General features: G+C 45.7%; 1 protein-coding gene across 5 annotated transcripts in view; it reads right to left on the reverse strand.

The window, feature by feature from the left end:
- Positions 1-1,896: 1,896 nt before the first annotated feature.
- Positions 1,897-26,711, reverse strand: part of PTCH1 (patched 1) — a 66,615-nt gene continuing 41,800 nt past the window's right edge. For all 5 annotated transcript variants that reach the window (XM_060301115.1, XM_060301114.1, XM_030832882.2 and 2 more), the window contains 11 exons: positions 26,219-26,621; positions 25,265-25,574; positions 20,305-20,447; positions 18,044-18,227; positions 16,286-16,566; positions 14,717-14,854; positions 11,690-11,832; positions 8,277-8,376; positions 7,457-7,711; positions 5,322-5,865; positions 1,897-4,770 (listed from right to left, as the gene is read on the reverse strand). In XM_060301115.1, coding sequence (XP_060157098.1) covers positions 5,323-5,865; positions 7,457-7,711; positions 8,277-8,376; positions 11,690-11,832; positions 14,717-14,854; positions 16,286-16,566; positions 18,044-18,227; positions 20,305-20,447; positions 25,265-25,574; positions 26,219-26,621 — 2,500 coding nt within the window. In that variant the 3' untranslated portion in view covers positions 1,897-4,770; position 5,322. The remainder of the gene's footprint in view (positions 4,771-5,321; positions 5,866-7,456; positions 7,712-8,276; positions 8,377-11,689; positions 11,833-14,716; positions 14,855-16,285; positions 16,567-18,043; positions 18,228-20,304; positions 20,448-25,264; positions 25,575-26,218; positions 26,622-26,711) is intronic.

Here is a 26,711-nt window from a genome sequence, read left to right on the forward strand (position 1 = left end):
TAATTTCTAAAGAATATAAAATTGAATGGTCATCTTAGTGGTATAAAAAACACACCGAAAAGAAAGTGTCTCTCAGTTTGAATCCCAATTAACGCAATTAGTGTTTTCCAAGCTCAGTTTCAGGGAGTACAGATTCCCCATGACTTCTGAATGAACCAAGAGAGCATTACGGATGAAGTTCACCACTGGAGGGCTGAAGAACACGTAGCCGATTATACCAGGAGGTAGGAAGATGAGGTTATATATGATAGAAAACCCTGCTGAATACTTTATTTTTTCCAGGTAAAGTATCCGTTAAGGAGGACGTTGTATTACCCGAGCACCTTATTCCTTGGTCGGTGTACTGTATATCCAAAAACCTTCCCCTAGCTACTCTCACGCTTCTGTATGAGGGCCTGTGTTGCCTTGGAGGCTGAGAGGTGGTGATTGAACCAAACTCAGTGCAGGGTCCAGGGGCTCTTCTGAGTCTTTCAGTTGACTCTTCCTATCCCCTCTGGTCCAGACCTCTTCACAACCACCATTGCTTTCAACCTTCAGAAGTCTGCGAGGGACAGGCATCATCTTTAATTTACATACAGATGAGGACACAGAGGCCCCAAGGTTTCAAACGACTTGCCCGAGTCACAGCTGGTCAGCTGGAGCCCTCTCGGTGGGAAGGGTAGAAGAGGGTCTGGCCTGGCATGGACCTCCCCTCCCCCCCCACCCCCACCGGCCTGTTAGGTCATTGGCCCACACCCTCCAATGAGGCCTGCCCCACAGCCGCGGCAGAGCACTAAGAAGGGAATTCCTCTCTCAACTCCCAGGCACAAACGCAGAGTTCACGGGTCTCTACTCTCCCACAGATGAACATGTGTTTTTGTGGAAAGACCACACAGAGGAGTTGGGATCTCTGTGCTGTTTCCAGATCTGGCCTGCATTGGCTGTGTAGCCCGAGTCAAATTATAGAACCAAGGCCACATTCAGCTGGAAGGAATTTAGAGATTGCCTCTGCTGGTGCATCAGAACCACCAGGACAGCTCATGGAAGCACAGATTCCTGGGCTTCAGTCCCAGGATTCTGACTCAGTAGGTCTGGGGTGGCACTGAAGATCCTGCTTTTCTAGTAAACTTCCAAAGCATGAGTGCTGCCGATACAGGCACCCCACGTGAGTATCACTGGCCTATGATAACCTTGTCTTAAGATGGGTCAGCAAACATTTTCTTAAGGGCCAGTTAGTAAATATTTTAGGCTTTGCAGGCCGTACAGTCTGTGCTGCAACTATTCAATTCTGCCGATGTAGCTGGTAAGTGGCCGTGGACGATCTCTACATGCATATGGGCCTGTCTGTCTTCTGATAAATCTTCGTATCCACAGGAGGCCCCAGGGCTGTAGTTTGCTGATTCCTCACCCCACGCTGATAGAATCTGAGTTCTTCCCCACCACGCCTTGCTTTCAGCTGTAAAATGGGGATGCTATTCCTGGTCTTACTTTTCTCCGTGGCTACGATGAAGACAAAGTACGATAAACACTCAGAAAAAACATTTTGTATCAGGTTCAGTCAGTCCCATATTGTCAGCTATGCTGTTTTTAAGCACAACACCTTCCTTTATTTTAATAACCATTGAACTGGACTTATAAATATCCCCTTGAATTATTAGGCATCACATAAAAAGAAACACAAAAAGGCTAAGAGATGACAGAAGGAATCATTTTGAAGGGTAATTTAGGAACTTTCTTTGTGTCAGAAAATAAAAATGTAGAACTCTTCCTATGTCAATAATGCCTCCATGAAGGAGAACAAAAAAATGAGTATTTCACAAGGTTAGTCAGACAAAAAACAAAGTTTATGATGGCGTGACGCACGACTACTGCCTTCGTAAGATATTTTAATTAAAAACCATTCCATAAACAAAGATGTAACCAACAAGTTATATTATTTTTTATTCATGTTAGAATTTCTATCAGTGTTTGAACATTAATATTTAGAGAGTTTGTACATTTTTGCCTTCTGAGGTTTAAAATGAGAACCACACTAGGTCACAAATGGTAACTAATACACATTCCACAACTGCATGAAGATTCACTCAATCTCACTCTCTTAACACTGTTAAACATTTTCTTCTCCTTGCTGTACTTTACAATGAAAAGTGTGCCCCACTCATGTCTCAGCAAAGTTCCAGACATTATGGATTCATCACATATAAATTCTTTAAAAATATACTTCTGTCAAAAGACTTGATGACTACTATGTACACTACAAAAATAAATTTTCATATAAATAAATTATATGGCATACTTTTATCTTTGTAACTGAAATGACACAAACCCATTTCTGCCCAAATGGGCAGACAATGAGACCCAGTTTGAATATTTCCTTTAAACTCCTTACACTAAAACCTACCATGAGTCCTTAATGAAAATGTTATATACTCTGAACTATTTAACATTAGTAAGCACTCTATACAAATAAAAATTCTGTTCAAAGGTAAAACATAGCTGTAATAGTGTTTCCAATAGAAATAAAATCCCTGCATTTTTCTGTTATAAACTGGCATGACAAATACTGTAGGAAAACATTCTTATGATACAAAATTATAAATATCAGCAAAGATTTTTTTTTTAAAAAATTAAAACATCCAAATGAACAAACAAGACAGACAAAATAAAACTATTTTAAAAAAGAGAGAGAGAAATTCTGGTTGCCTGCCAGCCCCCGAGTTCTCCCTTTGCCAATGTGACTACTGGAGAGAGCTCTACGCTGTGCAGAAAGCAGGGGCCAGCCAAGCAGTCAGGCACCATGCAAGCTGGGCTCAGGAAAGGAGTGAGGGCACTCCTCGAGCCAGAGGGAAGCAGACCTCTGAATTTTGCATCATCTCTCTCCTGAATGCGGGATATTGAGTTTTCTGAGCAGAGCTGAGTGTTACGTAGACAGACAGTGTGGCTGACAGAGGCACCAAACAGTAGCAGTGGGGCCATTTGGGACCCTGGCATATGAACACACACATCTGGTAGCCACAGTCTCGCGGCGAGTTTTACAGTCTGAGGTCACTACACTGCTGGTACTACTGTGGGCCGTTGCCTTTCGAATAAGATTTTCCATGTAAAACAGGAGGCATAATGGGAGCTGCCCTTTGTGCACTCCTACAGTAGCTTAGTCTGGGTACCGAGTGCTTCCCCAACATTTGTTGGTCTCTGGCTAAGAGCCTAGGAAGACCAAACCTCAGAGCAAGAAAACAGAATTGATATGGAAGCAGATCTTTAAAAATAACACCTGGTTGAGAGATATGTCTCTATATACATTCTTCAGTGGGGGTTATGCAATTAGCGTCTTCCTGCTCTTCAATAAATGTCACATTGAAAGAATACTAATGATGGTGAGAAGAGGGGGATGAGATACTTAGGAAGCGTGCACCCATCATGTTAATATTAACACTTGGAGGATCAGCCTTCTGAAGCTCATATCCTATAGAATTTCTGATTCCGTATCACCATATTGGATGCTCACTATTTTAAAGAGGAGGCAGACAGATCCAGAAAGCCCCAACCGTGCCATTTAGCAAGAGAGGGAGTTTAAATTGTAGGGACTCAAAACATCACCTCTGGGTCTGTTGTGGACCCAGAATGAAGAGGTCATTGTCTCCAGAAGATTTCCAATCCACTCTTAAATTTGGGTGGTGATAGTGGTGGTGGTGTGTGTTAAGTGTGTGTGTGTGTGTGTGTGTGTGTGTGTTGTGCGTTGGTTACAAGAGAGGTACAATGAAGGCTGCGTACTTTAGAGGATACGCTCACGGCCCTGCTGAGGCTCCCACTGGGCATGTTCTCTAGGTCTTTAATACCAATGAAGATGAAGAGATGTGAGCTCTGTACCCTGAGGTTCCAACATCCACCACAATGGTCCATGCGAAGGAACTTATCTCCTCTGAGGCACGAGTTGGGGTGTCTGGATGGCAGCCAATAATCTTAAGAGATGCCCTGAACTTGAAGTGAGTCTGGCAAAAGGATAAAGGAGATGTTTAGGGCTAGCCCTCCACCAGCGCTAGCACTAGAGATATCCTGACTCTTCTGGCCTAAGGTAGAGCCCACCACGGGTTCACAGACAGTAAAAAGAAAAAAAAGAAAAAAAAATCACAGTACAGTACATTGGGAAATCACACACATGTTCACACACACAGCCAAACAAGAGAATCTCATCCAACTACACCTAGAGAAGCCACCGGGGTTAACGTGCTTTCTTCATATTTGCTCATTAAACAACAACAAAATTATCACGCATAGCGTGTTTGAAAGTTAACAGTAACATTTCATACTACCACAGGGTTGTGATATGCAAATTTAAAATATTTTAAACAGAAACCTTTACAAAATAATCCTATTACATAAGCAATATTTGCATAGAATTATACAGGTAAATTATACAATATTTAAGCAGCAGCAACATATGCTGAAATTTAAGACTAAGTTAAGCTTGGTTGTGGCACAGAGACCAATGTACAAATAGGGAGGGGCTCCGCTGCGGTCTCCCCACCGCCTGCTCTGGAGGCGGGAGTGCAGAAAACCCAGATCACACTACTTTACATCCGTTCCTTCGTATATTACATATGTGTACACCTCTTAAATATTTATAGAAATATCTCACAAAATAATACAATCAGTTACAGTAACAATGAACTGCTGCCTGGCACAGCACGCCTTTCTAACTCCGCAGCTCTCTTCAAGCAGTTCTGGTGGGGCAGGGTAGGGGTAGGGAGGGGCTTCCAATCTTTGGCCTCTTTGCTTCAGATTTTACTCACCCTTTAAAAGAAAAAAAAAAAAAAAGGAAGTCAAAGTAACAGGTCTACGAGTCCCTATTGATAAAGCACAAACACAGGCAACACGGGTCTGGGGTATAGAGATCAGGACGGTGGGGGATGGGTGAGGGCATGAGGGGCTTCCAGGGGTGGGTCATGATCTCTCCCTTGACCTGGGGGCTGGTGACAGGGATGTGCTCACTTTGTGACCATTCACTGAGCTGTGCGTTCATCAGACATACCTGCTATGGCTTTAAAAGACTGAAAAATAGGTGAAAGGGGCAGCTGTCAGTGTCTCTGTTGAGATGCATTAAACCTCCACAGGCTAACTGTGAGGGACAGATCCAATCTGGAACTCAACTGGTTCTCCAAGGATGACGAAGCTTAGACAGGCAACCCTGCCTGTGGGTAAGAGGTCACTGCGGTTCAGTAGGGGACACATGAGTGCCCAGGGCTCCAGGAGGATGCAGCCATCTGCGTCCCTCTAAGTCCCTGAGGGGTCACTGAAGAGCAGCGCCTCAGAGGCCCACCCACCTGCCCACCGGCCCCGCCCACCTCAGTTGGAGCTGCTGCCCCGGCGCCTCTCCTCACATTCCACGTCCTGTAGCTCAATGACCTCCACCTTGGGATCCCTCCTCTCGCAACGGACGTTAAAAGGCACATGGGGGTCCTCAAACAGCCCGTGGTCAGTCTCGGGGTAGTCCTCGTAGCCCGGGCGAAGCCCCCCTCGGGGGTTCCGACTGGGCCCGGGCGGGGGGTGCACTGCAACAGTCACGGACGCTGAGGCCGTCACGGTGGTGATGGGCTGGCAGTAGCTGGGCACGGAGCTGCCCGTGGCAGTGAACGCTGGGTGCCGAGGGTTGTGAGAACGGGTTCCCCGGGGGCCCGTGCGGTCCCTATTGCTAGAGCCAGAATGCCCTTCAGTAGAAATTTCGAAAGCGTCTCTGCGCGGTCTGTAAGGGGGCGGCCTCAAGCATTCTCTGGGGGCCTCTCTTCTGGGCTGCTGGCCTGGCCGTCCGGGTGGCAGGGACCCTGAGTCCAGATGGGGCTGCTGTCGAGGGTTGGAGGGTGGGTGCTGCCTCGTTTCAGGATGGACCACCTGCAGAGGGCAAGGGCAGGTTGAAACAGGCCGCGTGCTAACCCCAGGATGGGCATCGGCCCCTGCTGCCCCAGCCCTCCCTTCACGGCTCTGACTACCCACACACAGCTCTTTCTGAACTAGAGCTTAGTCAACCCCACAGATGGCCAGGAGCGCCCCAGGGAGCGACCAGGGGCCTTCTACCCACAACGACGTGGCAGAGGTACGCCCTGTTTGGACCCTATGCCTAGGCTTTCTCCAGCACAGCTGGCCGGACACATACGGCTGGCTGCCCATAAATGCAGGGCTGTGGTCTAAGTACCGGAGCTGCCTCTCTCCCACAGTCCGCCACCCCACCCTGCTGGGTAGGATCAGATCTCGAGCTCCCTCTTTCTTCTAAAATGACTAAGTGTCTGGCCCTGGCTCGCCCAAATGCAGGACGTTACCCGGACGCTACCTACACTGTTGAATACGGTAGCCATGAGGGACACGTGGCTATGTACGTTTAAATTAACTAAAATTCAAAATTCAGCCCCTTAGGTCGCACTAGTCGCATTTCAAATGCTCCACAGCCACATGTTGCAGTGGCTACTGCACTGGAGAGCATTCGCACTGTCACAGAAAGTTCTACCGGGCAGTGCTGCTCTATCCTGTTGTTAGGAATCTGGTTTCTGGGTCTCTGTACAAAGCATGGAGCAACACAGTGGCCACATCAATCAAAAGGACCGTGACCAACTTCAAAGTCGTTCAGCTTGTACCTATTTTTAGGCTCCTGCTGAACAAAACCAGATTCACACTGCAGCTCAGCAGGCATCGTCACGGGGGGTAAGAGGAAGAAAATTTAGGTTATTTGGTTGGCCTCTCTCTCTTTCATGGAAGGGCAGCTCCAGCCTGGGACTGGAATACCCATTTCCTGGAGGGACAGCAGGAGGCCCCCTGTCAGAGCAACAGGAGCCTTAGAACATTCCTTGGGTTTTGTGTGCTGTGCTCCATGCCTGGGGGGCCGAGGACATCCTGGGGAGCACAGAGAGGGGAGAATGCGGTTGGGGCTCTCAGGGCCTCTGAGAAGAGGCTCCGGGCTGCTCACGGTTTTCCTGAATTACTGAAGGCTGGTTCTCAGCTTCTCTGCTCCTTCCCGCCACCTAGGATACGAGCTTGGAGCCACAAAAGCTTCTGGTGAAGTCTTAGACAATAACGATTGAAATAATTTTACACCAAGGGTAATTAAAAGGAACAGAAGTGGAAGGGAAAAGAAATCACTTCTGCTGGCAATAAAAATACCATTACATTTTAAAACAGGTATCCTCCTACAATGATACGTAGCTTTTAAAAAAGGGGGGCAGGGGGAGCAAGGCATGCTTTACCTCCGGTCCTTAAGCTCAAACATGATATATGCTGATAGGTGCTCTGTGTAGTCACCAATATTGGTCCCTGCCCTTTTCAATCTGTATGAGATACAGCCACATGAAACTGACATTTTTATAGTTTAAGAAGAGCCAAATATTGGCCATTTCATATGAGTCCACCTAACCTATACATTTTTTGGCATGCTGTCTGTGATTTGCTGTTCAGAGCAGGCAGGGGCTGCCTCCTGGGGTGACTTATGACTTACGGTGGAGCGGGCGAAGACAGGGTTCTCTGTGGCTTCCACGATCACTTGGTGGGAAGGGCCCCCGGCGCCCTGCTGGGCCTCGTAGTGCCGAAGCTCCTCACTGATGCCCGACACCGTCGTCTGAGAACTGTACTCCGAGTCAGAGGAATCAGACCCGTTGTTCGTGTGACCAGGGGGCAGAGCGAACCGGACCACACTGGGGGGCGGCTCAGGGGAAGGGGTGGGCAGCCGGTTCAGCCCATTGGCTGGAGACACCTATTTAAGGGGATTCAGTATTACAGGTGTTATCAACCATTTACCTGGTGGCCACACTTAAGGTTCAAAGCACAATATTGTTCAGGGGTCGCTGCCCCTCCCCCGCATCCCCCCCGCCCCCCGCCCGGCCTCCCACGCTACCCTGTATTCACTTGGCCCAATCCCTGCCACTCTGAAGACCCTTGGGCCTGACAGCTGGAGCAAAAGACCTGCCCTCTGCTTTCACACTCTGGAAAGGCAGGCTGTGCCCCTTTTACTCCTGTTCAAGCCCAGATATTCTTCTTGAGTGGAAAGTGCTTCATTGATAGAGACCTATAAGACTCAGGTTGCCAATCACTAGGTTTCAAAAATAAACAACCTAAACCAAACCAAACCATTCCCCCTACATCCCCTAAGACTACTAAACTGAAGAGAAAAAAAGCCATAGTTATTTGAGCTGTTTACTGAAAAAGTAAACAACCAGCAAATGTGGATATACTTAAATATCTAAATTAAGAGTGACACCAGGAAAAACAATATTCAGGTGGTCTGAGGGTTGCACATTACACTGGCAACAATTACTGACCTCAGGATACGGTCCGAAGAAGGACAAAAGGACTGGCAGCAAAACCAGTCCATTGAGAACACCCAGGATTGTTAGGATTGCCAGGACAGCAAAGAAATACCTTGAAGATAAAAGGGAAACAGGAACATTTACCATGGCAAAAGTAAATTAAGCTACCCTTCACGTGCCCAAACGTCAGAGCCAAAAATTAACAAAACCCACACCAGTGAAAAGGCTGTTACAACACTGCGTTTCAAATTCAGCACAAGATTAGGTTTTTTTTTTCTCTTTTCTTTTAACCTTATGACTTTGAGGACTACATTCTACAACCCAAAGTGTTAGTTCATGAAGGGAAGAAAAAAAATTAGGTTTGTTAATTTGCTGAAATCTCATGGCATGTAATGTTATTTATGAATGTGTTACACAAACACAAAAATATGGAATGTGAACTGAATGGCCGAGCAGACTGAAAGCACAAATACAATGCAGAGGGGCCCCGTTCATGAAAACCCAGCAGAAGCAAACAAATGAAGTGAAGGGTGTAGAATTTAAACAATTTAGCCCAGGAGGAAAAGCAGCCCACTTCTGCAGGCAGCTAATCCACTGTGAAATGCTTCTGCATCTTAGAGCAGAATCTCTAATTAAGTCTCCAGCGTAGCAGGTAAGGCTTTCCCCGGGCTTTCATTAACCGCAACTTTCTGCCCAGAATTCTGTGAGTTCCAGTTTTACCAAACAGTTCCAACTGCAATCTTTTTAGAACACTGGAACCAGCTTTCGGCAAAGAAAACACTGCCCATTCTGTGGTTGCTGGGGCATTTTCAGGGGAGGGCGGTCCACAATGACGGGCTGCTCTGCCGGCCAATCTTTTGTTGAACAATTTAGCATCTCTGAATACTCTTGTTTTGCGTCAGCCAATTCAAACATAAAGGCCGCAGCACCATGAAGAAGAGGAGAGTGCACAAGTGGCCCTGCTTTCCCACCGTTGAGGGCTAAGGTCTGGGATCCTTCACGAATACCAAGGTGAACCTGTCAACCAGGGAGAGTGGCTGGAGGATGTTGCACACAGCTGGAGGCAGCGGGCTCCACGCAAGCATGCGTTTCTGTAACTAACGGTTTCTAAGGCAATTCTGCTGGAAGTGGGCTGGGGTGGGGGAGAGCTCAGGATGTTCTGGGAAGAGGGAGGGCAAGATATCTATCTGTTAATGGTCCTCTTGATCATAAAACGGAACAGGCACCAACCTTTGCTGTGCCTATATATGTTTCAACATTAGATGAAAGGAGAGAGAATCCCTATAAAAATACAAATACCTCGCAGCTATTGTAAACATTAGAAACTTCTGAGCTGCATTAGTAAAGACCAAGCAGCCGATGTCTTGCACTAATGTAAACTGCTGCAACTTTAGGCGGAGGCATATATCAGCAGCAGGCATTAAGACATTTGCATCCCATCCATCTAACTGTAGAATAAACAGACCAATTAGATTTCTGACAGCTTAGTGTATACAATGTCTGCTCATTTAGTCGACCTCAGTGAGGGCTTTATCAGGTTAATCCATCCAGTTCTAGAAAATGGGAAGCCCTTTTAAGTGCTTGAAACAAGAACCCTGATATCTCTGGGAGAGAACAAGACGCCGTGGGTTAGATGAGAGAGCTGGGATCCTGCTCTCCACCCAGGTCCCAGATGGTTGTTCTAATTCAGGCTACGTTTCTTCTCTGTGGCTCCCTTGGCATCCCCCACAAGGCTGAGTTAGATCCTCTGAGATCCCATCACACTCTGTTTCCCATGGTTTTGAATTGCCCGTGACCTTGTCTCTCCCCCCATGTACAGGGGGACGGGGTCTACATTACTGGCAGTTGTGTGAAATGGCACTTATGAGGTGCTCACTACATTGTGTTGAATGAGACATTACACAAAGAAACTCTACTTGACATAGGGTTTTTACATCACAGAGAAACAACTACTCATGCCCGAATAACGGAAAAGTCAAAATCAAATTAAGAGCTTAAAACAAAACTCAGACCAAAACCTTCATCTAGCTTAGGCATATGTCTACCTGATATTGGCAAACAGGGTGTACTAATTGGGCTTGTTAAGTGATCGGTCATCTGTGCTGAGAGGATCAGCAACGTGGCCATCATCTGGGAGCTGGCTGGAAACGCAGACTCTGCTCCCCATCCCCAACGAAGTCTGATCTGCACTTACAGAGAGCCCCAGATGACTCACGAGCACGTTACAGCTTGAGAAGTACTGGTCTACACCTCTCCACTCATTCTCCACCCAAGCGACAGTGAGCCAACCCTGGCACTCACTCTAGCAAGGCTAAATCTCCATGATGCCGACCCGCCCAATGGGGTAACGTCACAGACCCGTGGACTGATCTTTTCTCGTAATAAAGAAACGTTGGCTACAACTTAAAATCCTCTTCTTTTCACTTGGAATTGAAAGGCCTATCGCAACATACACATCAGAAAAGCCTGTTTAGAATCTCTCTAGATTATCGAAACGTCCCTAACGATCAAGTCATTTCTCACATTTCATTCTGCTTTGCCATGGTCCTAATTCTGGACTATCTTTTACTTATCGATGATTCTGGCCTCGCCCCTCCACGGAGCAACAGGGTTACATCCAAGGGCAGCTTTGTCAAAAAGCTGCGGAGGCTGTTCAGAGAAGAAAATGGTCTTTCCCTGCAGTTCTCAGATTCTTTTTAAAAGGAAAACTTGCTCTCCTTTTATATTTCACAAAGTCAAATCCTTAATTAAATTCACCAGAAACTGCTTGCCATGAAATCCAAATTGAAAGATGTCTCCAACTAGGCTTGGATCTCAAAAATTTATTGGTGTTAAGTCACACGTTAAATGCTTCTTAAATCTTAGTGGCAACTCAAATGTGAAATCAAGGCATGTCATCTTCACTTCTTAAAAGAATAAAATCTATGTGAAAACTGTAGGTATCTGTACGTTTTCCTTTCTACAGTTTTGAAGGAGAAGTAAAGGTCAAATTCAGTCAATTCATGGGAACCAGGTCATTTCTTTCTGTTGGTATTTCTAACCTCAATAGCAATAACTGGGATATCGGTTTCAAGTTGTAGAGTTGCCTTTGTTGCTAGCCCCAAACCCTCCATCTTTTCTCCCTAAGATATTCCCCAAGACAGCTCTAGAAGGGAGCTTGCTTATATGCCTCTCAGGATACCTCTGAGTTAATAAACTCAAAAGAGAGTGGAGTCACAGATTGTGGCAATCACTTCACAATGTATGCATATATCAAACCACCATGTTGTACCCCCTTAAATATATACAATTTTTATTTGTCAATTATTCCTCAATGAAGCTACGGGGTTAGGAGTGGGGAGTAGAGTCACAATGAAGACATGCTGCAATCTTCCAGAGGCAGAAGGAAATAAGCAACAGAGGTCCCATTAGAAACGAATGCTTACCTGACAATGAAATCAAACTCGGATCCTGCAAGCATCAGCACTCCTAACAGAGTGGAAACGGCACCATCCAGAACGGGTGCAAACATGTGCTCCAGGGCGAGCATGGCCCTGCGGTTCTTATCGCCAATGGCTGTTAGAAAGGCCTGCGCAACGAGGAGAGTTCAGATGATCAGATTCCTGGACTTGGTCAATGGCCAGCTTCGTCTTCAATGCTATTAGCCACTTTCATCTGCCTCCACGAACCTCTCAGATCTTACCCTCTATCTACTGGCATGTTTAACTGGGGCTGCTTAACTAGCTAAATCTAGGCTTACACTAAATTGACCTGTTCATGATAATGGGTTGTATTTGGTATTGATGTAAATCTTGAACATCAAGAAGAAAAGAAGAAAAGCATATTTACTTTAAATTTAAAAACCATGCCAAAACTATACAAATGAGCAAAATGTTCCCTTCTTTTCACTGTTACTCACGCTTGAGTTTACTCCCCACACTTAAATGATCTAGCATCATTCACATGGGAGACCTCCAGTTGTGAAAGCGACAGCATTTTGCCCGATTTTTTGGAAGGTCAAGGTCTTACTTCCAAATGGGCTTAGCACCTGGGTGCTAAATACATATTTCCTCACTATTATGCTGAGGTTAGAAATTCTGTCACCGTGTTCCAACGAACGTGTTTGTAGTACATGTAAGTACCATGAAGGTATCACAAGAAAAAGACAGGGCTGTAAATTCAATCAAGCCTGTTCTAAATATGTGTGGCTATATCTCACCTCTTATGCATTCTCTAAAGCTCTTCTAGGTCAAGGATACTGTTGATACCAAATGGGAACTTTATGGAGATCTTGGTATATCAGACTATTGGCTTGAGAGTGTGACCCAGGACCATTTCAATGTGGGTTAGTTACTGTTACACCCTGTCTGCTCCCCCAGTGGGGGGAGGGCTGAGCCTGGCAGAAGCTTGCTCTCTGAAAGTTAAGGCTGCTCTAGGATGTGCTGAGAAGAGGGCTTGGGGCCCTTGCAGGTGCACTAGGGAAGGACAGGATGTTATTCTACTTAATGGATGAAGAAATAAAATGACACAAAAGTCTGCAAAGGTGCATTGTGAATTTTCCTATTTTTCTCTGAAGTGGGGTCTATGTATGGACGCTCTTTCAGAGCTGGGAGATTTTAGGGTCAAAGCAGTTGTCTTTTTCTCCTGGGAGGAAAGCACCAAGATGGTCTGGAACCATGTCGCTCTGTGCTGTATCTGGGCCGTGAGGCCACAAGGGTCAAAGTTGGGTTGATCTTCTTGCATAGCACTTATGCTACGGAAACAGTAAACTGCCAGGCGCCCATCGATTCCTTGATGACTTTCACATACAGGACCCGGTAAGAACACCATGTCCTGTGTGTGGGTAGCCTCTCGATGAAGACCTGGGCTAGCAGCACAAAGCCAAGCTGCCTCTCGAGACTCCTTCAATTCTCAGGAGTAAATCTTGCATGAGGAATAGAAGCGTTCCTTCACTGTTTATCCAGCACCGGTATGGATATTTATGTTCATACTACCTCAGAGATCCAAGGGGCCGCTACAGTTTAAAGACTGTTGTTAGCATTTCCACCGCAAAAATCTGTTCTAGGACCACCCTTGTTTGTAATGCTAGCTACCAAGAAGAGCGGTTTTCATTCACATCAGAATAAAATGATTTGTGGATTTTTAACTCGCGGGTAATTTTTCTCCTTTTTAAAAGAAATGATATCGTAATTATGTGTTCTCTAAGCTCTAGGCTCTTCTTTCTAAAAATCCCCTCTCCTTCTTCCCAGCTCAATTGAGGAAAGTAATTAGGGTAGGCTCAAAATGTAGAAAACTGTTTCTATATATTATCAGCTTTTTATTATACATTGGGGGAAAAAACAGGTTAACTGCAACAAAACATTCCTTCTGAAATATAAACATTTATCATCTCTACGCAGCATAAATATGGCCCTGAAAGAAGACAACAGAAGGTAGAAGGCAGAAGCATCTGTCTAGACACCCATGTGTGTAGCTATGCATGTGCCATGTGTTAAGCCCAAAGAAAATCAATGCTAGAGATGCAAAAGCAAGGCTTTTTGCAAGAGCAAAGGCTTTTACTCAAAGTAACTTGATCCAAGTCAAATGCTTGGTTTCCTAGCTAAGCATTCCAAACATCAGTATTTATTCAGTCAGTAAGTATTTACTGAATGCCTACATAAACCCAGGGACGCAGACTACAAACACAAGTGTGTACGGAACATAATTTACACATCACTATAGGGCTTTTGAATGATTCTCTGATAAATGTATACGATGGGTTTGTCTCTTGGGTTAGACTCCTCTTGAAGTTTACTTTTCTCCCACAAAGATTCACAGGACTGTGCATAGAAAGAGCCGGGTGGGCGTTGGTGGGGGGGGGATTCCTATTGAGAGCAATGCTAGTTCTCCTACTTTCTGCTGTCATGAATTTGGAAGCTGGGAGGTCGAAGGAGCTGGGTGGGCTCAGGTGGGAGAGCTAGTTCATCAGCCCCAGGGTATTTCCTCAGCTGCCAACTCACCTCACCCTCCACTATGCCATCCCCACCAAATCTGTGAGTGTGGTCTCATTTTATCCCTGCTTTATGACTGTGATTTTAAAAATCGTGTGTATTCATGCACACGTATACACCATCTGTCTTAGGAACAGCAGACGAGTTCAGGACCCGTGGTGACACAACTGACGACACCAAATGAGCAGAATCCTTCCTGGCCCACTCGGACACACCAAAGACACTGCCTACTGCTGACGTGGCCTGGCTTTCACCTTTGACACCCTTTTTCTTAGATTTCCCCCAGAGAGAAAGGAGTCCGGCTGAACTTCAGCTACTCCCAGGGAATGTCTGTGCTCTGAAGCCTTTTTGCCGTGATGTGTGTCAGGTGTGTTCCTTGATGTTGGAGAAAATGAAAAGGTTCCCAACTTGGAAACTAAAAAGAGCCAGAGGAAACAGGTTGCCTTTCTAGTGAATAGCTTTCACTCAAAACGTCTCCCATACCAGAGCAACATGAACGGTGAACTCCACTCCAATGCCGACGGAAGCGATCAAGATGACCACAGGCACGGCGCTCAGCTTGATTCCAATGAGGCCCATCATGCCAAAGAGCTCGACCGTCATCAAAGCCAAGACTGTCACCTTGAAAAAGACACACAGGATGAGTGGCTGGGCACAAACACACTCTAGGTGTCGCAAAAATTTTTTCAAAACTATTCCCCGAGTGCAATCTATAAGGAATTATAGAAACACGCACTCATTGCTGGCTACAAATTTAATACAGTTTAAAACAAGGTGTTCCCTTCTGTTTTGATCTTAACCATCAGAGACCATCCTTCAACTTATAACTGAGTTGCAACTAGAGTTTTTGGTTGCCTTGCCCTCCATCCTTAAGAAAGCTGATCGGACGGGGTGAATAAAAGTTCTTTTACGTAAAAGTAGCTTTGCTTTTGCTTGGAGAGTCCATGGACTGAGGATGACTTGGGAGAAAGGGGACGTGTGGTCAGCTGATGTGGGTCAGGTTACAGCCCCTTCACTTTGAAGAAATGTGGAGTTACTGGGGTGGACAAAGCAAACAGTCAAATCCAAGGAAAAGCTTTTATTTGCCTTTCTTTCATCTGCCTTGTAAAAATTTCTAGGGGGACGGAAAGAAAATCTGTGTGGCAGATTTTGGAGTTTTGGGGGCCAAAGAGGAGAAAATACAAATAAAACAATGAACTGCACAGAGACAAAAGAAGGAGAGAACGATCTTTCCTTCTGGAGGTGGGGGTCAGCAGGCAGTGAAGGGGGGACAGACAAGTACAATAAAAGTTCCCTTTGCTTTCTTTTAATAAGCTAATGAAAGATGGATAACATCAATTGCTTAAGTACCATGAAAACTCCTGTAGACTAAACATTTACCTTTAAACATACCTGTTGCACAGACTTATGGTGCAGAAACAAGACCTGGTCTCTGTTTTTATAATTCTGGCATTTTGAAGGCTATACCACAGTTCATGGAATTTAAATACTGCCATGATTTTATTAGACTCTACCCAAAACTTGTTTCAAATCTGAGAGTATTATACTTGGAGAAAGAATGCAAAAAACAGGTTGGTAATACTCGTTGATCAATTCTGCCCAAGAGTTAAAACAAACACACCACACAAAACCATCCCTAAAACCATTTAACCATACACCACCATCCTAACTTCTCGAATTATCGCTCCATTTAGAAGAATCTTCTCTATATTTGGTCTGGGATGTAGTAACAAAATGACACTTGAATTGAAAAAACAGTTACGCTTTGAGTGTTTGTATTTAATAAATGCTCAGCTCTATATTAAGGAAAGTGTGCTCAAAAACTCCCCTATCTTTACACAAAAAGTTTAAAGGAGAGGGGACAGAAGATTAAGGCCATTAAAGGCTCTACCTAACCATGAACCTCACCACCTCCAGTAGAATAAATACAATATGGATGATGCAATCTATACCCTCCTCCAGAGGCCCAGACATAAACAAAACTTCCCGGCTGCAGAAAGAGCTATGCTGAAAGGAATGTGACTTCCACAAAGACCCTTAGAATAAACTCACAATGATCCCGGCCGTCCAGGGGTTCAGGAGGAAGACAGCACACACGAGGAACGTGCAGGCCAGCACCACGCTGATGGACAGGAGGAGCCAGTGGCGGAGGCCGATGTACTGCTCCCAGAAGAGGAAGGGGTAGCCGTTGGGGTAGCTGGAGAGCCCCAGGCTTGTGTAGTTGTTGCAGATCGTTCTGACTTTTTCAATTGCTTCAACGAAGTCTGAGGTGTCACGCAAGCCGTTGAGGTAGAAAGGGAACTGAGCGTATTCGATGGGCTCTGCTGCTGGGACTGGAGAGAGAAGGCAACAGGGAGAGGGCCCATGGATCAGGGGCTCCTGGCAATACTGAGAAAGGCAAACGGACGCCATCCAAGGGTGGAAGAAATGCAACAAGCTCCCACCGTTAGCCATCCCAGACGTGCATCCCCGGCTTCTCCACAATTGCAATGAGAAGAGAAAGAACTCGGCAAGAAAGTCCACTTACTGCACCTCTTTCAACATGAAGGACACACAATACCAATGATGGTCTTCAGGTCTTTACAGTTTCAATCTTTGGTTTAAGAAATTTTAAACAATGATCAACCTTTGATTTTGGGGTGTGTGTGTGTGTGTGTGTGTGTGTGTGTGGAGGAGGAGCCTGTGATCTCTGTATTGATTTACCCTTAGATTTTAATCTTCTAGAAGCAGTCACTCTTTGGAATGGGTCTAAACAACTTAAGAATTCAATTGTGGGAACATTTTTTTTGTTCAACTGACACAAGTGAAAATACTAAGTTCAAACTGTTTTACTCAATCACTTATGAGAACAAAATAACTCGAAAGTCATGCTTTACTGAGAAAAACGCTTGACTTTCTTATCCTTTTAGTGATCTAACACACTTAAACCTTCCATGCTTCTTTTTTTTAATGCAATGCTAAGTCTTCAGCAGCAGGGGAAGAAATCCTTACACAACAAGCATTTAGTTGCTGCCGTTGTGTGTTCCAGACCCTCTGGGGTCATTCAGTTGACTTGCTAAACATGATTTGCCCTATTATAATCTCAACTATAAATTTTCATTAAGACAAGCCTTGGCTGCTTGCCACAAGGCTCTGAGGTTTAGATACAGGGAAGCACAACCCGCCTGCTCTCCAGCCATGTTCGCAAAGGGACCTGTCTTCTTTCTCACGTCCTCCCTTGGACTCGTACCCAAGGTATACGCTACTAATATCTCTAACCCAAATGCAAATTAAATCCATCCAGAACCACCTTTCAAAGTCGGGGCTGAGAGGTGAAAGGAAGAGGACGCTGTTGTATACAGACTTTTCTGCTCCGGTTTAAACAGCTTTGACAGAGTACAGGTGCTTGGTGGCTTATAGGAATGACCCAACTTGCCAAAAATCCCTTCAACACCAGAGTTGACAAAGTTAAGATAAACATATAATCCCCAGCGATAAAACTCTGCAACAGTAACACAACACTCGACCTGGAGGCGTCCCCAACTTTCACATGGAACAGCTGGCATTAAAGAGAGAGGCCTGGTGGACGTTTTCGAGGCAAAGGCACGAAGGGAGATTACAGACTCTTATTTCTCAGTGTGATAGAGCATGAGTTGCATTCGATTACACATCCTCATCTGTCTCCCAGAGTTTTAAACTAAAAGAAATATATTGTTCTGTTTACACTGTTGAACCCTGCGTAGTGTCGACGGATGAGGGCTGGGACTGAGCCTGGAGGTACGGCGTGTAAGGAGCCCCACAAGCTTGCAGGCCCAGTGGAAGGCTACTTACTTCTCAGCCTGGTTTCTGGCATGTAGTCGGCTTTGTCGTGGACCCACTCAGGACGGTGAGGCCGGATGTTGGCTTGGGAGGCGGCGTACGCCACGGGGTCGTTGCTGACCCAAGCGGTCAGGTAGATGTAGAAAGCGTTGGGATTAATGATGCCGTCTGCATCCACCAGGCGCCGTTTAGTGAGCTGCAAAATGGGCAGAGCAGAAGCCTTTCAGAGGGGTGCTTGGGGTACACACACTCCCGCCTAGAGAGAATAGGAGCGGAGCTCTGCACCAGCATTTGCAGCAAAGGAGAGAATGCCCACTGTTTGCAAGTACAGAAAATCCCATCAGAACACCTTTGCTTTCTTTCAAAACGCACTTATCGGAGGATGCAACAATCGGCATGTTTATAACACACACACACGCGGTTCTGCGGACGGCCCAGGAATGGACTGAACCAATTAAATCTGAATGCTAAAAGACTGTCTGCTGCCAGGGCGGAGGATGAACCATCTGAAGAAACATATTTATAGGAGAGGAAGGGGGAAAAAAACCTGGCAAGAATCCCCATACACGTCTGTGTGCAGTTAACCTCTGCTGTTAACACTAAAGGAAATGCCACCCAGTAAATGGAGGAGAGCTATAAAAATAAAACAACATCTGTATAAATTTTGCTAACACTAGCCTCCTATGACCTGTGTATTCAAAAAATGCCCATCGCCAGAAAGTGGAAGGGACGGGTGCACAGCCTTGGTCTTTCTTGGAATCTTATTCCGAGAGAGGCGGTCACACATAGTACGCCACATCCTGTGAGGATGCCAGATACTATGCTCCCTCTAAAGTGGGTCTGTGGGCCTTGCATAGGTGAAAGGCATCAGATGACAGATATACAGAGACCCACACGTATGTGTGCATATACTTTTTCCTGTTTACTTTAGATTGAGAAGCGGTTCCAATGCTTTTGGTCTTTTTTAACAAAATGAAAACACCAATGACAGAAGTTAATAGAGAAAGAGTGAAGGAAGAAAGGGGAGGAGAGTGAGAGAACTAAATTTTAGGGATCTGGATTCAATTAATCCACAGGATATGTAACAACTGTACGTCTTCAAGCCGTCTCTGGAATTACATAGTACAGCTCACGGCCTCCGTGCACACAGCACGCCCTTCTCCCTCCCAGGCGGAGGAAATGATGTCCGGGGGCCTGGCCCAATCACATTTGTTCCACAGTGTCCCTGGTCCCTAAAACCCAACCCAGCCCCCCGGGCATCCCCGCTATCTCTCAGACAGATGCCTCTGCCCGCAGCCCTGTCAAACCAGACAGCATGCCCCATGTGGCCATAAAGCACCAAGTTCACACTCCATAATAACTCTGAACAATGTACTTTGTAAATCTGTCACCTTTAATGCCAGCAAAAAAGGGGAGACAATAAACAGAGCTGCTAGGAAGATCATTAGCATGACGGTTTTCTGCCTGCAGTAAGTAAGCAAGTAAGCTACAAGGGGAAGCCAGTAGTGGGGCTGGACTCATTTGAAATCTGAAGGGTCCAAACGCCCTCCCCAGCATGCCCAAGGAATCAAAAGGGATATGCCGGAATCCAAGTGTCACAGCCAAGAGGCAAATGCAGCTGGAGAATATGATTACCAAATAGAAACAGCTCTTCTTACTTGGGGGGTAAGCACAACAGTGAGTCCACTCAGATTCCAAGGATTTCCATCTGCCTCGCTGATGAGAGAGCAATCCGTCTGTCCTCCTCTGCCCCTTAGGCCACAGCAATGCAAAGGAATCAAACACAACAAATCTTCCTATCCTTCTATCCTTCCCTTACCCATCCATCCACGCCAAATTCTATTCTTTCAAATTCTGCTCCCCAATGGATCCACCTTTCCAAGTTCGGATAAAACCAAGACCGACACGGTAACAAGCACAAGAATTCGAAAGAGAACAACGCAACACAGTATGTCTAACATCTGAAAGAGTCTGCATTGCCTCAACTAGACTTTCTTCTGACAATTGCTCTGAAGGTAAGTAACACACTCGTCCCCACTTGACAGATGAGCAAGGTGAGGCTCTCTGGGTTGCCTGCAGTCATCCGATCTGCTGGTGGAATGAAGAGAATTAGAGCCAACTCAATATTCATTCTTCCAGCCCCCGATGCCTTGGATCTGCAGAGAGCACAGGCTGGGATTGCATGCTGTCAAGCAGTCTTCAGTGGCAGTTGCCCCAAAGCCCTGCTCAACGACGCTCTCCGAAGCTCCCATGGTATAAGGCAGTGAGCGTACCTGGCTGATGTCGATGGGCTTATCACGGCTGCCGGTTTGCACCAGGAGTTTGTAGGCAAGGACCCCGTCATCTGATCCATTTTTGTAATTGTTTGGCATGATTTTCCCAGTTTCCCAGTCACTGTCAAATGCATCCTGAAGTCCTAGAAAAGGCAAATGTGTGTAATACATTATAACTCTTATCCAGAATGATCCTGGTCCTAACAGGGTGCTCTGAGGACAGCGGAGCGTTTGCCATCAACCCCAAACACTCTGTATTCTAGTTGTATTTGACTTCATGTGACACTATTAGATTTTTCGTGAATGAACTTCAAGTTGCTGATAATCACTGCCTCGAAGGCAGAAGGGGAGAGTATTCATTTCTAGGAAACAAATACACATGTTTTACCTCAAAAAGCCCCCCCCCAAACTCCACTTCTTCTCCCCCATGACAAAAGAAAGCAAGAGGGCTGGGTGAGAAAGACATGCCAGGCCCATTCAGTGTTTCGTGCCACTTCAGGTGCTAAGCCATGGGTTCTTCGATACAACCAGAAATTCCACTCAGAGCAGGAAAAACACATTCAAACTCCCAACTTCAAACAGCAACTCAGTTGCTTCTCCAGCCCTGGGTGAGTGAACATGATTCTGTCAATTTGTTCCATCTGTTCGACTTGTGGAGCTAATACAAGCTGTGGGATCGGCTGCCAGGTTGTGTAAAGATCACAGCCGACACCTATTCACTCTGGACTGTTCTCTTCCTCTCTGCCACCCTTCCTCCAAGAGGGGCTGTGGAGGAGAGAGGAGGAGGGATCTTGTGTGCATGTGTGTGCAGGGAAATACCTCACAGGGTAAATTTGGATCATATTGAGAACAGGAAGCCACAGGCCAATAGAAGGGGGCTCTGTGAGAACAGATGACAAACCGCAAGGCCAAGGAGGGGAAGGAAAGAGCTTTCTGGGCTTGGGGGATGGGCGCGCCCACCAGCCCACCACACACAGCTGCGCTTGGCTTCTGTAATCAAAACCATCATTACAGACCTGACGGTTTGGCTACAGCTGTAAAGAGATAAGCGTGTTGGAAGAGAAAACAGGGCCCTGGTGACCCGGCCCTTGCGTCTGAGCAATTGCTGGCTTGCACACACTCTCCTCTGACACCCCCCACCCCGCTCTTCCGTCGCCCTGCTCCCCCAAACCACCTCCCACGTTGAGCTCCCAAGCCCCAGCAGCCCAGGAAGCCACATCTTCTGAACCAGCTGCACGTGCACGGGTTAGACGTGGCCAGTAAGGAGGGAGGAGGGTTTGTTTCATTTCACGACACGCCCCCGTTCCCCACAACACACGGAACTGGTTCCGTTTGTACTCAAAATAGTTAAACTCTTGGGGTTTGAAGTTGGGGGGAGAAGGGAACACAGGACTCTCTCTCTCTCTCTTGTTCTCTCTCTCTGTCCCAACTAAACCTTCCTTCCGACGTTGCTGTGGGCGTTGTTTTCACAGGAACAATTTGGGGATGAGGGCCTCGGGCTCGGTGGTGAAAGGCGGCCCTGTTCGGGGAACGTGGAGTGGCCGCGGGGCCGGGCGGGGAGACCACCGGGATGGCTGCGCTCCCCTCTCACACAGACTGTTTTTCATAGCGAGGCATGCATACAACCGTCAGTACTGAACAGATGTTATTTTATTACCTAAAGCCTTTTTTTTCCTGTTTTTGAAAAAAATAAACAGGAGAGAAAAAAACAACCCCTACCAGAAAAGAGGCCTGTTTTGTTTTCCTCACCATAATAGAATTTCCATCACTCTGTGGCCTGTAGGCACTTTAACCCTTTCCTCTTGACCTGCTATCCTGAGGAGCAGAGCTCACGCTTATTGTGAGTGTGGGGCTGTCTAAGCATTTTACATTGATTACCCCGCGTTCAATTCTTAAAACGACCTCATGAGATAACCTACTAGTATGATGGTTCCCACTTTACAGATGAGGCTTGGGAACGTGAAGTCACTTGAGGAAAGTCACCCAGCGGGTAAGTGCTGGAGCTAAGCTTTGAACCCAGGCAGCCTCTTCCAGAGTCAGCTGGAACCACGAATGCTCTAAGTCGCCCTGAATGCACTATGGTGCCCAAGAAACAAACATCTGTTGATAGAGTTAACGTGGGCACCAATGACATCCGGTGGCAAATAGAGGGCCCCAAAAATCTGAGTGCGGTTTTATGATATTTATACTCTACGACTCTGGGGACACCCTAGAGTGAAACAAGGAAAGAAAGATCTGATCTGATCTGGGGAGGTCAACCCTGTTGGCAATTCCACTCAACTCATCACCTGCGCTGCTGGCCCCCTACTCGCCATTCACTCTGCTGGGGGCTTCACGATGAATGAGAAATAATCATTGACTTCACAGAAAAGTTAAGTTCTTTCATAATTAGTGTATTATTTTCTGATGAATTATCAAAAGGCTCAAGGAACAATGGTTTGGCCTAAGTGCACGCACACTATACGGTCTTGACACAAAACAAGGAACAAGGATTTGCTTCTTCCCTTGGCCAAATATTTCACATTCCAACACGTGCATACTGTGGGAAAGAACTGTGACGTTTCACTTATTTTATGGCAAAACATGAAAGTTTTAGCTAGAACTTTTTCATTTAAAATATTTTATACTAGAAATTATTTTCTAGTGTGAAGTTCTGAGTTAATTATCTCAACTGCCAATTTTTCTTTGATACAGGACGCTAAAAAGAAAATGCTAATCTAAATTTTATTTGCATATTTCAGTGTGAAATATAAACAAATACCATGTGTACAGTGTGGTTTTTATCTCCAGGGTCACCTTATTTGCATGTATGCTTAAAGGTGACATTGGAGATAATTTCTGTATCACCATTGTACATTTTTATGAGTAAATCCCTCCCCCGCCCAAACTACTGGAATGTTGCTAAAGACCAATGGGATGACGTGGTTTGTAATGGTCATTCCATTAAAAACTAATGAGGGTCCCATCACTTAGCAACCACACAAAGTGCTTTGAAGGAAAGCTGACTCAAGGATAACTACTTCCTAAGAGGAAATGTTCAAAGACCAAATCAGCCACTCAACAGGCCTGAAAAACGTCTAGGCAGCCGGTGGTCCCAGTATCTGGCCATCCCGTGTACACTGCTCTGCCGGACCTTGGTAGAGTCAGATGCAGAGGTCTAGGGCTGGCTGGGACGCCGACCAGTGGGCGTGAATGGATCTTACTTGGTCTAGGTGGGTGCTGTTCACTTAGCAATCAAAACATGATTCAAAGGCACCTTTTAAAAAGATTCCCAAGTCCAACTGCTTTAGGTCTTTAAAGGGATGAAAGCATGGGGATAATTTACAATAGGCTATAAAAAGGTTAGCCCTCTGCACTGCCTGGAGACAATGCCCCTCTACCCTCTTCCAAAGCTCCGCCTAACATGCCATATTGAACATTCAAAGGAATGGCCGAAGACACTGAAATCAATTCCAGGATAACCCTTCTTTGCTCAGATACTGGCAGTGCTCTGCAGATCTCTTTGTTATTTGTGGCAAGTTATTTGCATGTCTTTGGCCAAAGGGGGAAAAATGAAAAGCAGGGAATCTCTCAACTTTCTCGTCTTCTTTTGATTCATCATCTGAAAAAAAAAAAAAAAAAAAAACCCCCACTGCTTCCCAAACTACTGTAAAAAAATAAGACTGGGAACAAATTCAAGTTAATCTCACGAGCATGTTAAAAAATAATGTAATGTCATGTAGTTCTCTTCGCCTTCCTCAGAAAAAGAGGTCAAATCTGGTAACACATGCACGAACAAAATTCTAGGAACACGAGTCAAAGACAGAAACCGTACTGAAGAATTTTCAATCAAATTCAAGTTGTTTACCATTTCATGCAAACTCACAGGGAAATTGGCTGCTTAATCTTTACATACAAGTGTATTGACTTAAGACCAAAAAAGGCACTTAAATCTGTGTTTAAACAAGCCTAATTAAGTGGGAAATTAAGACAATCATTTGGGTAACTTAAGCCAAAAAATGTTGGGGCCATAATTATTTGGGTATTTCAGTAAGAGTATTTTTGCTTGAATTGTGTAGATAATTATCTTGATTCTCCACTTTACTTTGCATGTGTCAACACAGAATAAATGAACAGATGTTCTTAGAATCACTGAATACATTCATATTCAGTCAGCAGTTAGGAGCAAGTTGAGGCCGTCTTTCTCTCCAGTCGACTACTATTTCCTAGAGATGTTTCTAAGGGCAAGGTCAGAAGCTAAGAAGGCATTTTAAAGCAGAAATTGATTATTTATGATATACTATGAGATGTGATCAAGTGATTAAGCTTACTCCATATGGTAAGTCAAAAGATGGTCAAAAGACGGAATTTTAAATTATATTCACCAATGATGCAAAACTACTGATGTAGTAAGTTACAATTTGGCAGTGAGTCAGCCTAGAAATTCCATTAACACTTGGATTTCACTTGGTCACCAAACTAGCCACCATTAAAAAAAAAAAAAAAGTACTAGAAGCATCCAGCTCCGTCTTTTATAACCCACTTTCCCATTTCCTGCTTTAAAATGCCTTTCTCAGCTTCTCACCTTGCTCTTAGAAACATTTCTAGGAAATAGTAGTCACTGGAGAGAAAGAAGGCCTAAAGTTGCCCCTAACTGCTGACTGAATAGGGATGTATTCAGTGATTCTAAGAACATCTGTTCATTTATCCTGCGTACTCATAAATTCTTACAGAAGTTCCTGAATTGGCCATTTGAACTGTTTGCATCGTTTTATAGGTAAAAACCAGATTTGGGAGCTGCCCCAGAAAGAGTCTATATAAGAATTTTCAGCAACAATTAGAAGTCAATGGAACATGTCAGTGTTACATTATCATCTAACACTTTAATGAAGTGAACAAAGGGAACCTGTAGAAGCTGAACACACCAAAAACCAAATGGTGAACGTTTACCAAGGACAAGGGCCCTCCAGCAGCATCTTACCTTGGAGCCAGTCTCTGAAGTAGTGCAGCCACATTTTGGGAAGCTGTTTATTTTCTTCCAACATGACATACTTCACATTACTGAAACTCTTATGAAGGTTGTAAAGTAAGTGCTGGATATTGGGGTAGTCTGCCTTCTGAGTGACTATATACATGTTGTAGAAAGAGAAGTATTTGAACTGTGCAGCAATAAAGTCATATTCTCTAGTTTCCCGAGGCACAATGTCTGTAAGGTCCAGCCCATCACGCACTCGGGTGGTCCCATAAAGGCTGACCCCCAGCAGGCCCAGGAAAAGGAAGATCACCACGACCTGCAACAGAATAAGGGGCCCGAGATCAGACCCGGAGGAACATAACCGACTCTCCCTTGACAAAGATGAGCTGTTTGGTTTATACCTCACTCTTAAACATCACACTATCCGGATGTACAGTGTAGGGGTCGTTTTCCCAGAGGAAAAAACATAAAATCATGGTAATTTTGCTTTTTTTTTTTTTTTTTGGCGGTACACAGGCCTCTCACTGCTGTGGCCTCTCCCGTTGCGGAGCACAGGCTCCGGGCGTGCAGGCCCAGCGGCCATGGCTCACGGGCCCAGCCGCTGCGCGGCACGAGGGATCTTCCCGGACTGGGGCACGAACCCGTGTCCCCTGCATCGGCAGGCGGACTCTCAACCACTGCGCCACCAGGGAAGCCCGGTAATCGCATTTTTTAAACAAGCTCATTTAGAATAAAATCTTTAAAATGCAAGGAGTTGACGTAAATTGAAAGAAACATTTGCCACATAGAGATGCACTCCTGTAGAAGATGAGCTCATTAAAATGGCCTCGAGCTCTAAATGGACTGACTGGTTAGGAGGCCTGAAATACATCACATCTGAGGAAGCAATCGGATGAATTCCAAAGGCGCCTGCTCTGTTATTTTTTGCAGACAGTAGGAGTCTTCTGTTTTGGTAATTACCTTGGCTTTTGGTTTCAAGAGGAAAGGGGCATAGTGCTTCTCGGCAAAAGATGAGAGTGTCCACCTGCTGCAGGGGGGCTCAAGGCAGTGGAGGCTAGAGTCAGAGAACTGGGAGAGCAGGTCCCTCGTGGAGCTGGTGCTCTCGGGGCTCTGGCAGCTGAGCGTGTCCTGGGCCACGGTGACGGGCTGCACGGAGATCTCGGAGCGCGGCTCGGCAGTGGTGTAGTACACGTGCGTGTGGGGGTCATACTCTGTGCGAAGCTGCACCGTAGACTGCATGGTGATCTGGGTTTCGTGGGCGAAGCTGTGGCTGCTGTAGGGGGGCGGGGGGCTGTAGCGGGTGTTATTGTGAGTCTCTGTGTAGGCCTGGGGTTCAACCTGAATCACTCTGCTGACACAGGGGCTGAAAGAGGGGGAAATGTGTTGGAATGGTACACCGAAACAGGGAAACGGTGCTTCCATTTCTGCCAATGACTGACATTATTCACTTTAC

The sequence above is a fragment of the Globicephala melas genome, chromosome 6 (genome assembly GCF_963455315.2).
Source record: "Globicephala melas chromosome 6, mGloMel1.2, whole genome shotgun sequence".
In the NCBI taxonomy this organism is placed as follows: Eukaryota; Metazoa; Chordata; class Mammalia; order Artiodactyla; family Delphinidae; genus Globicephala; species Globicephala melas.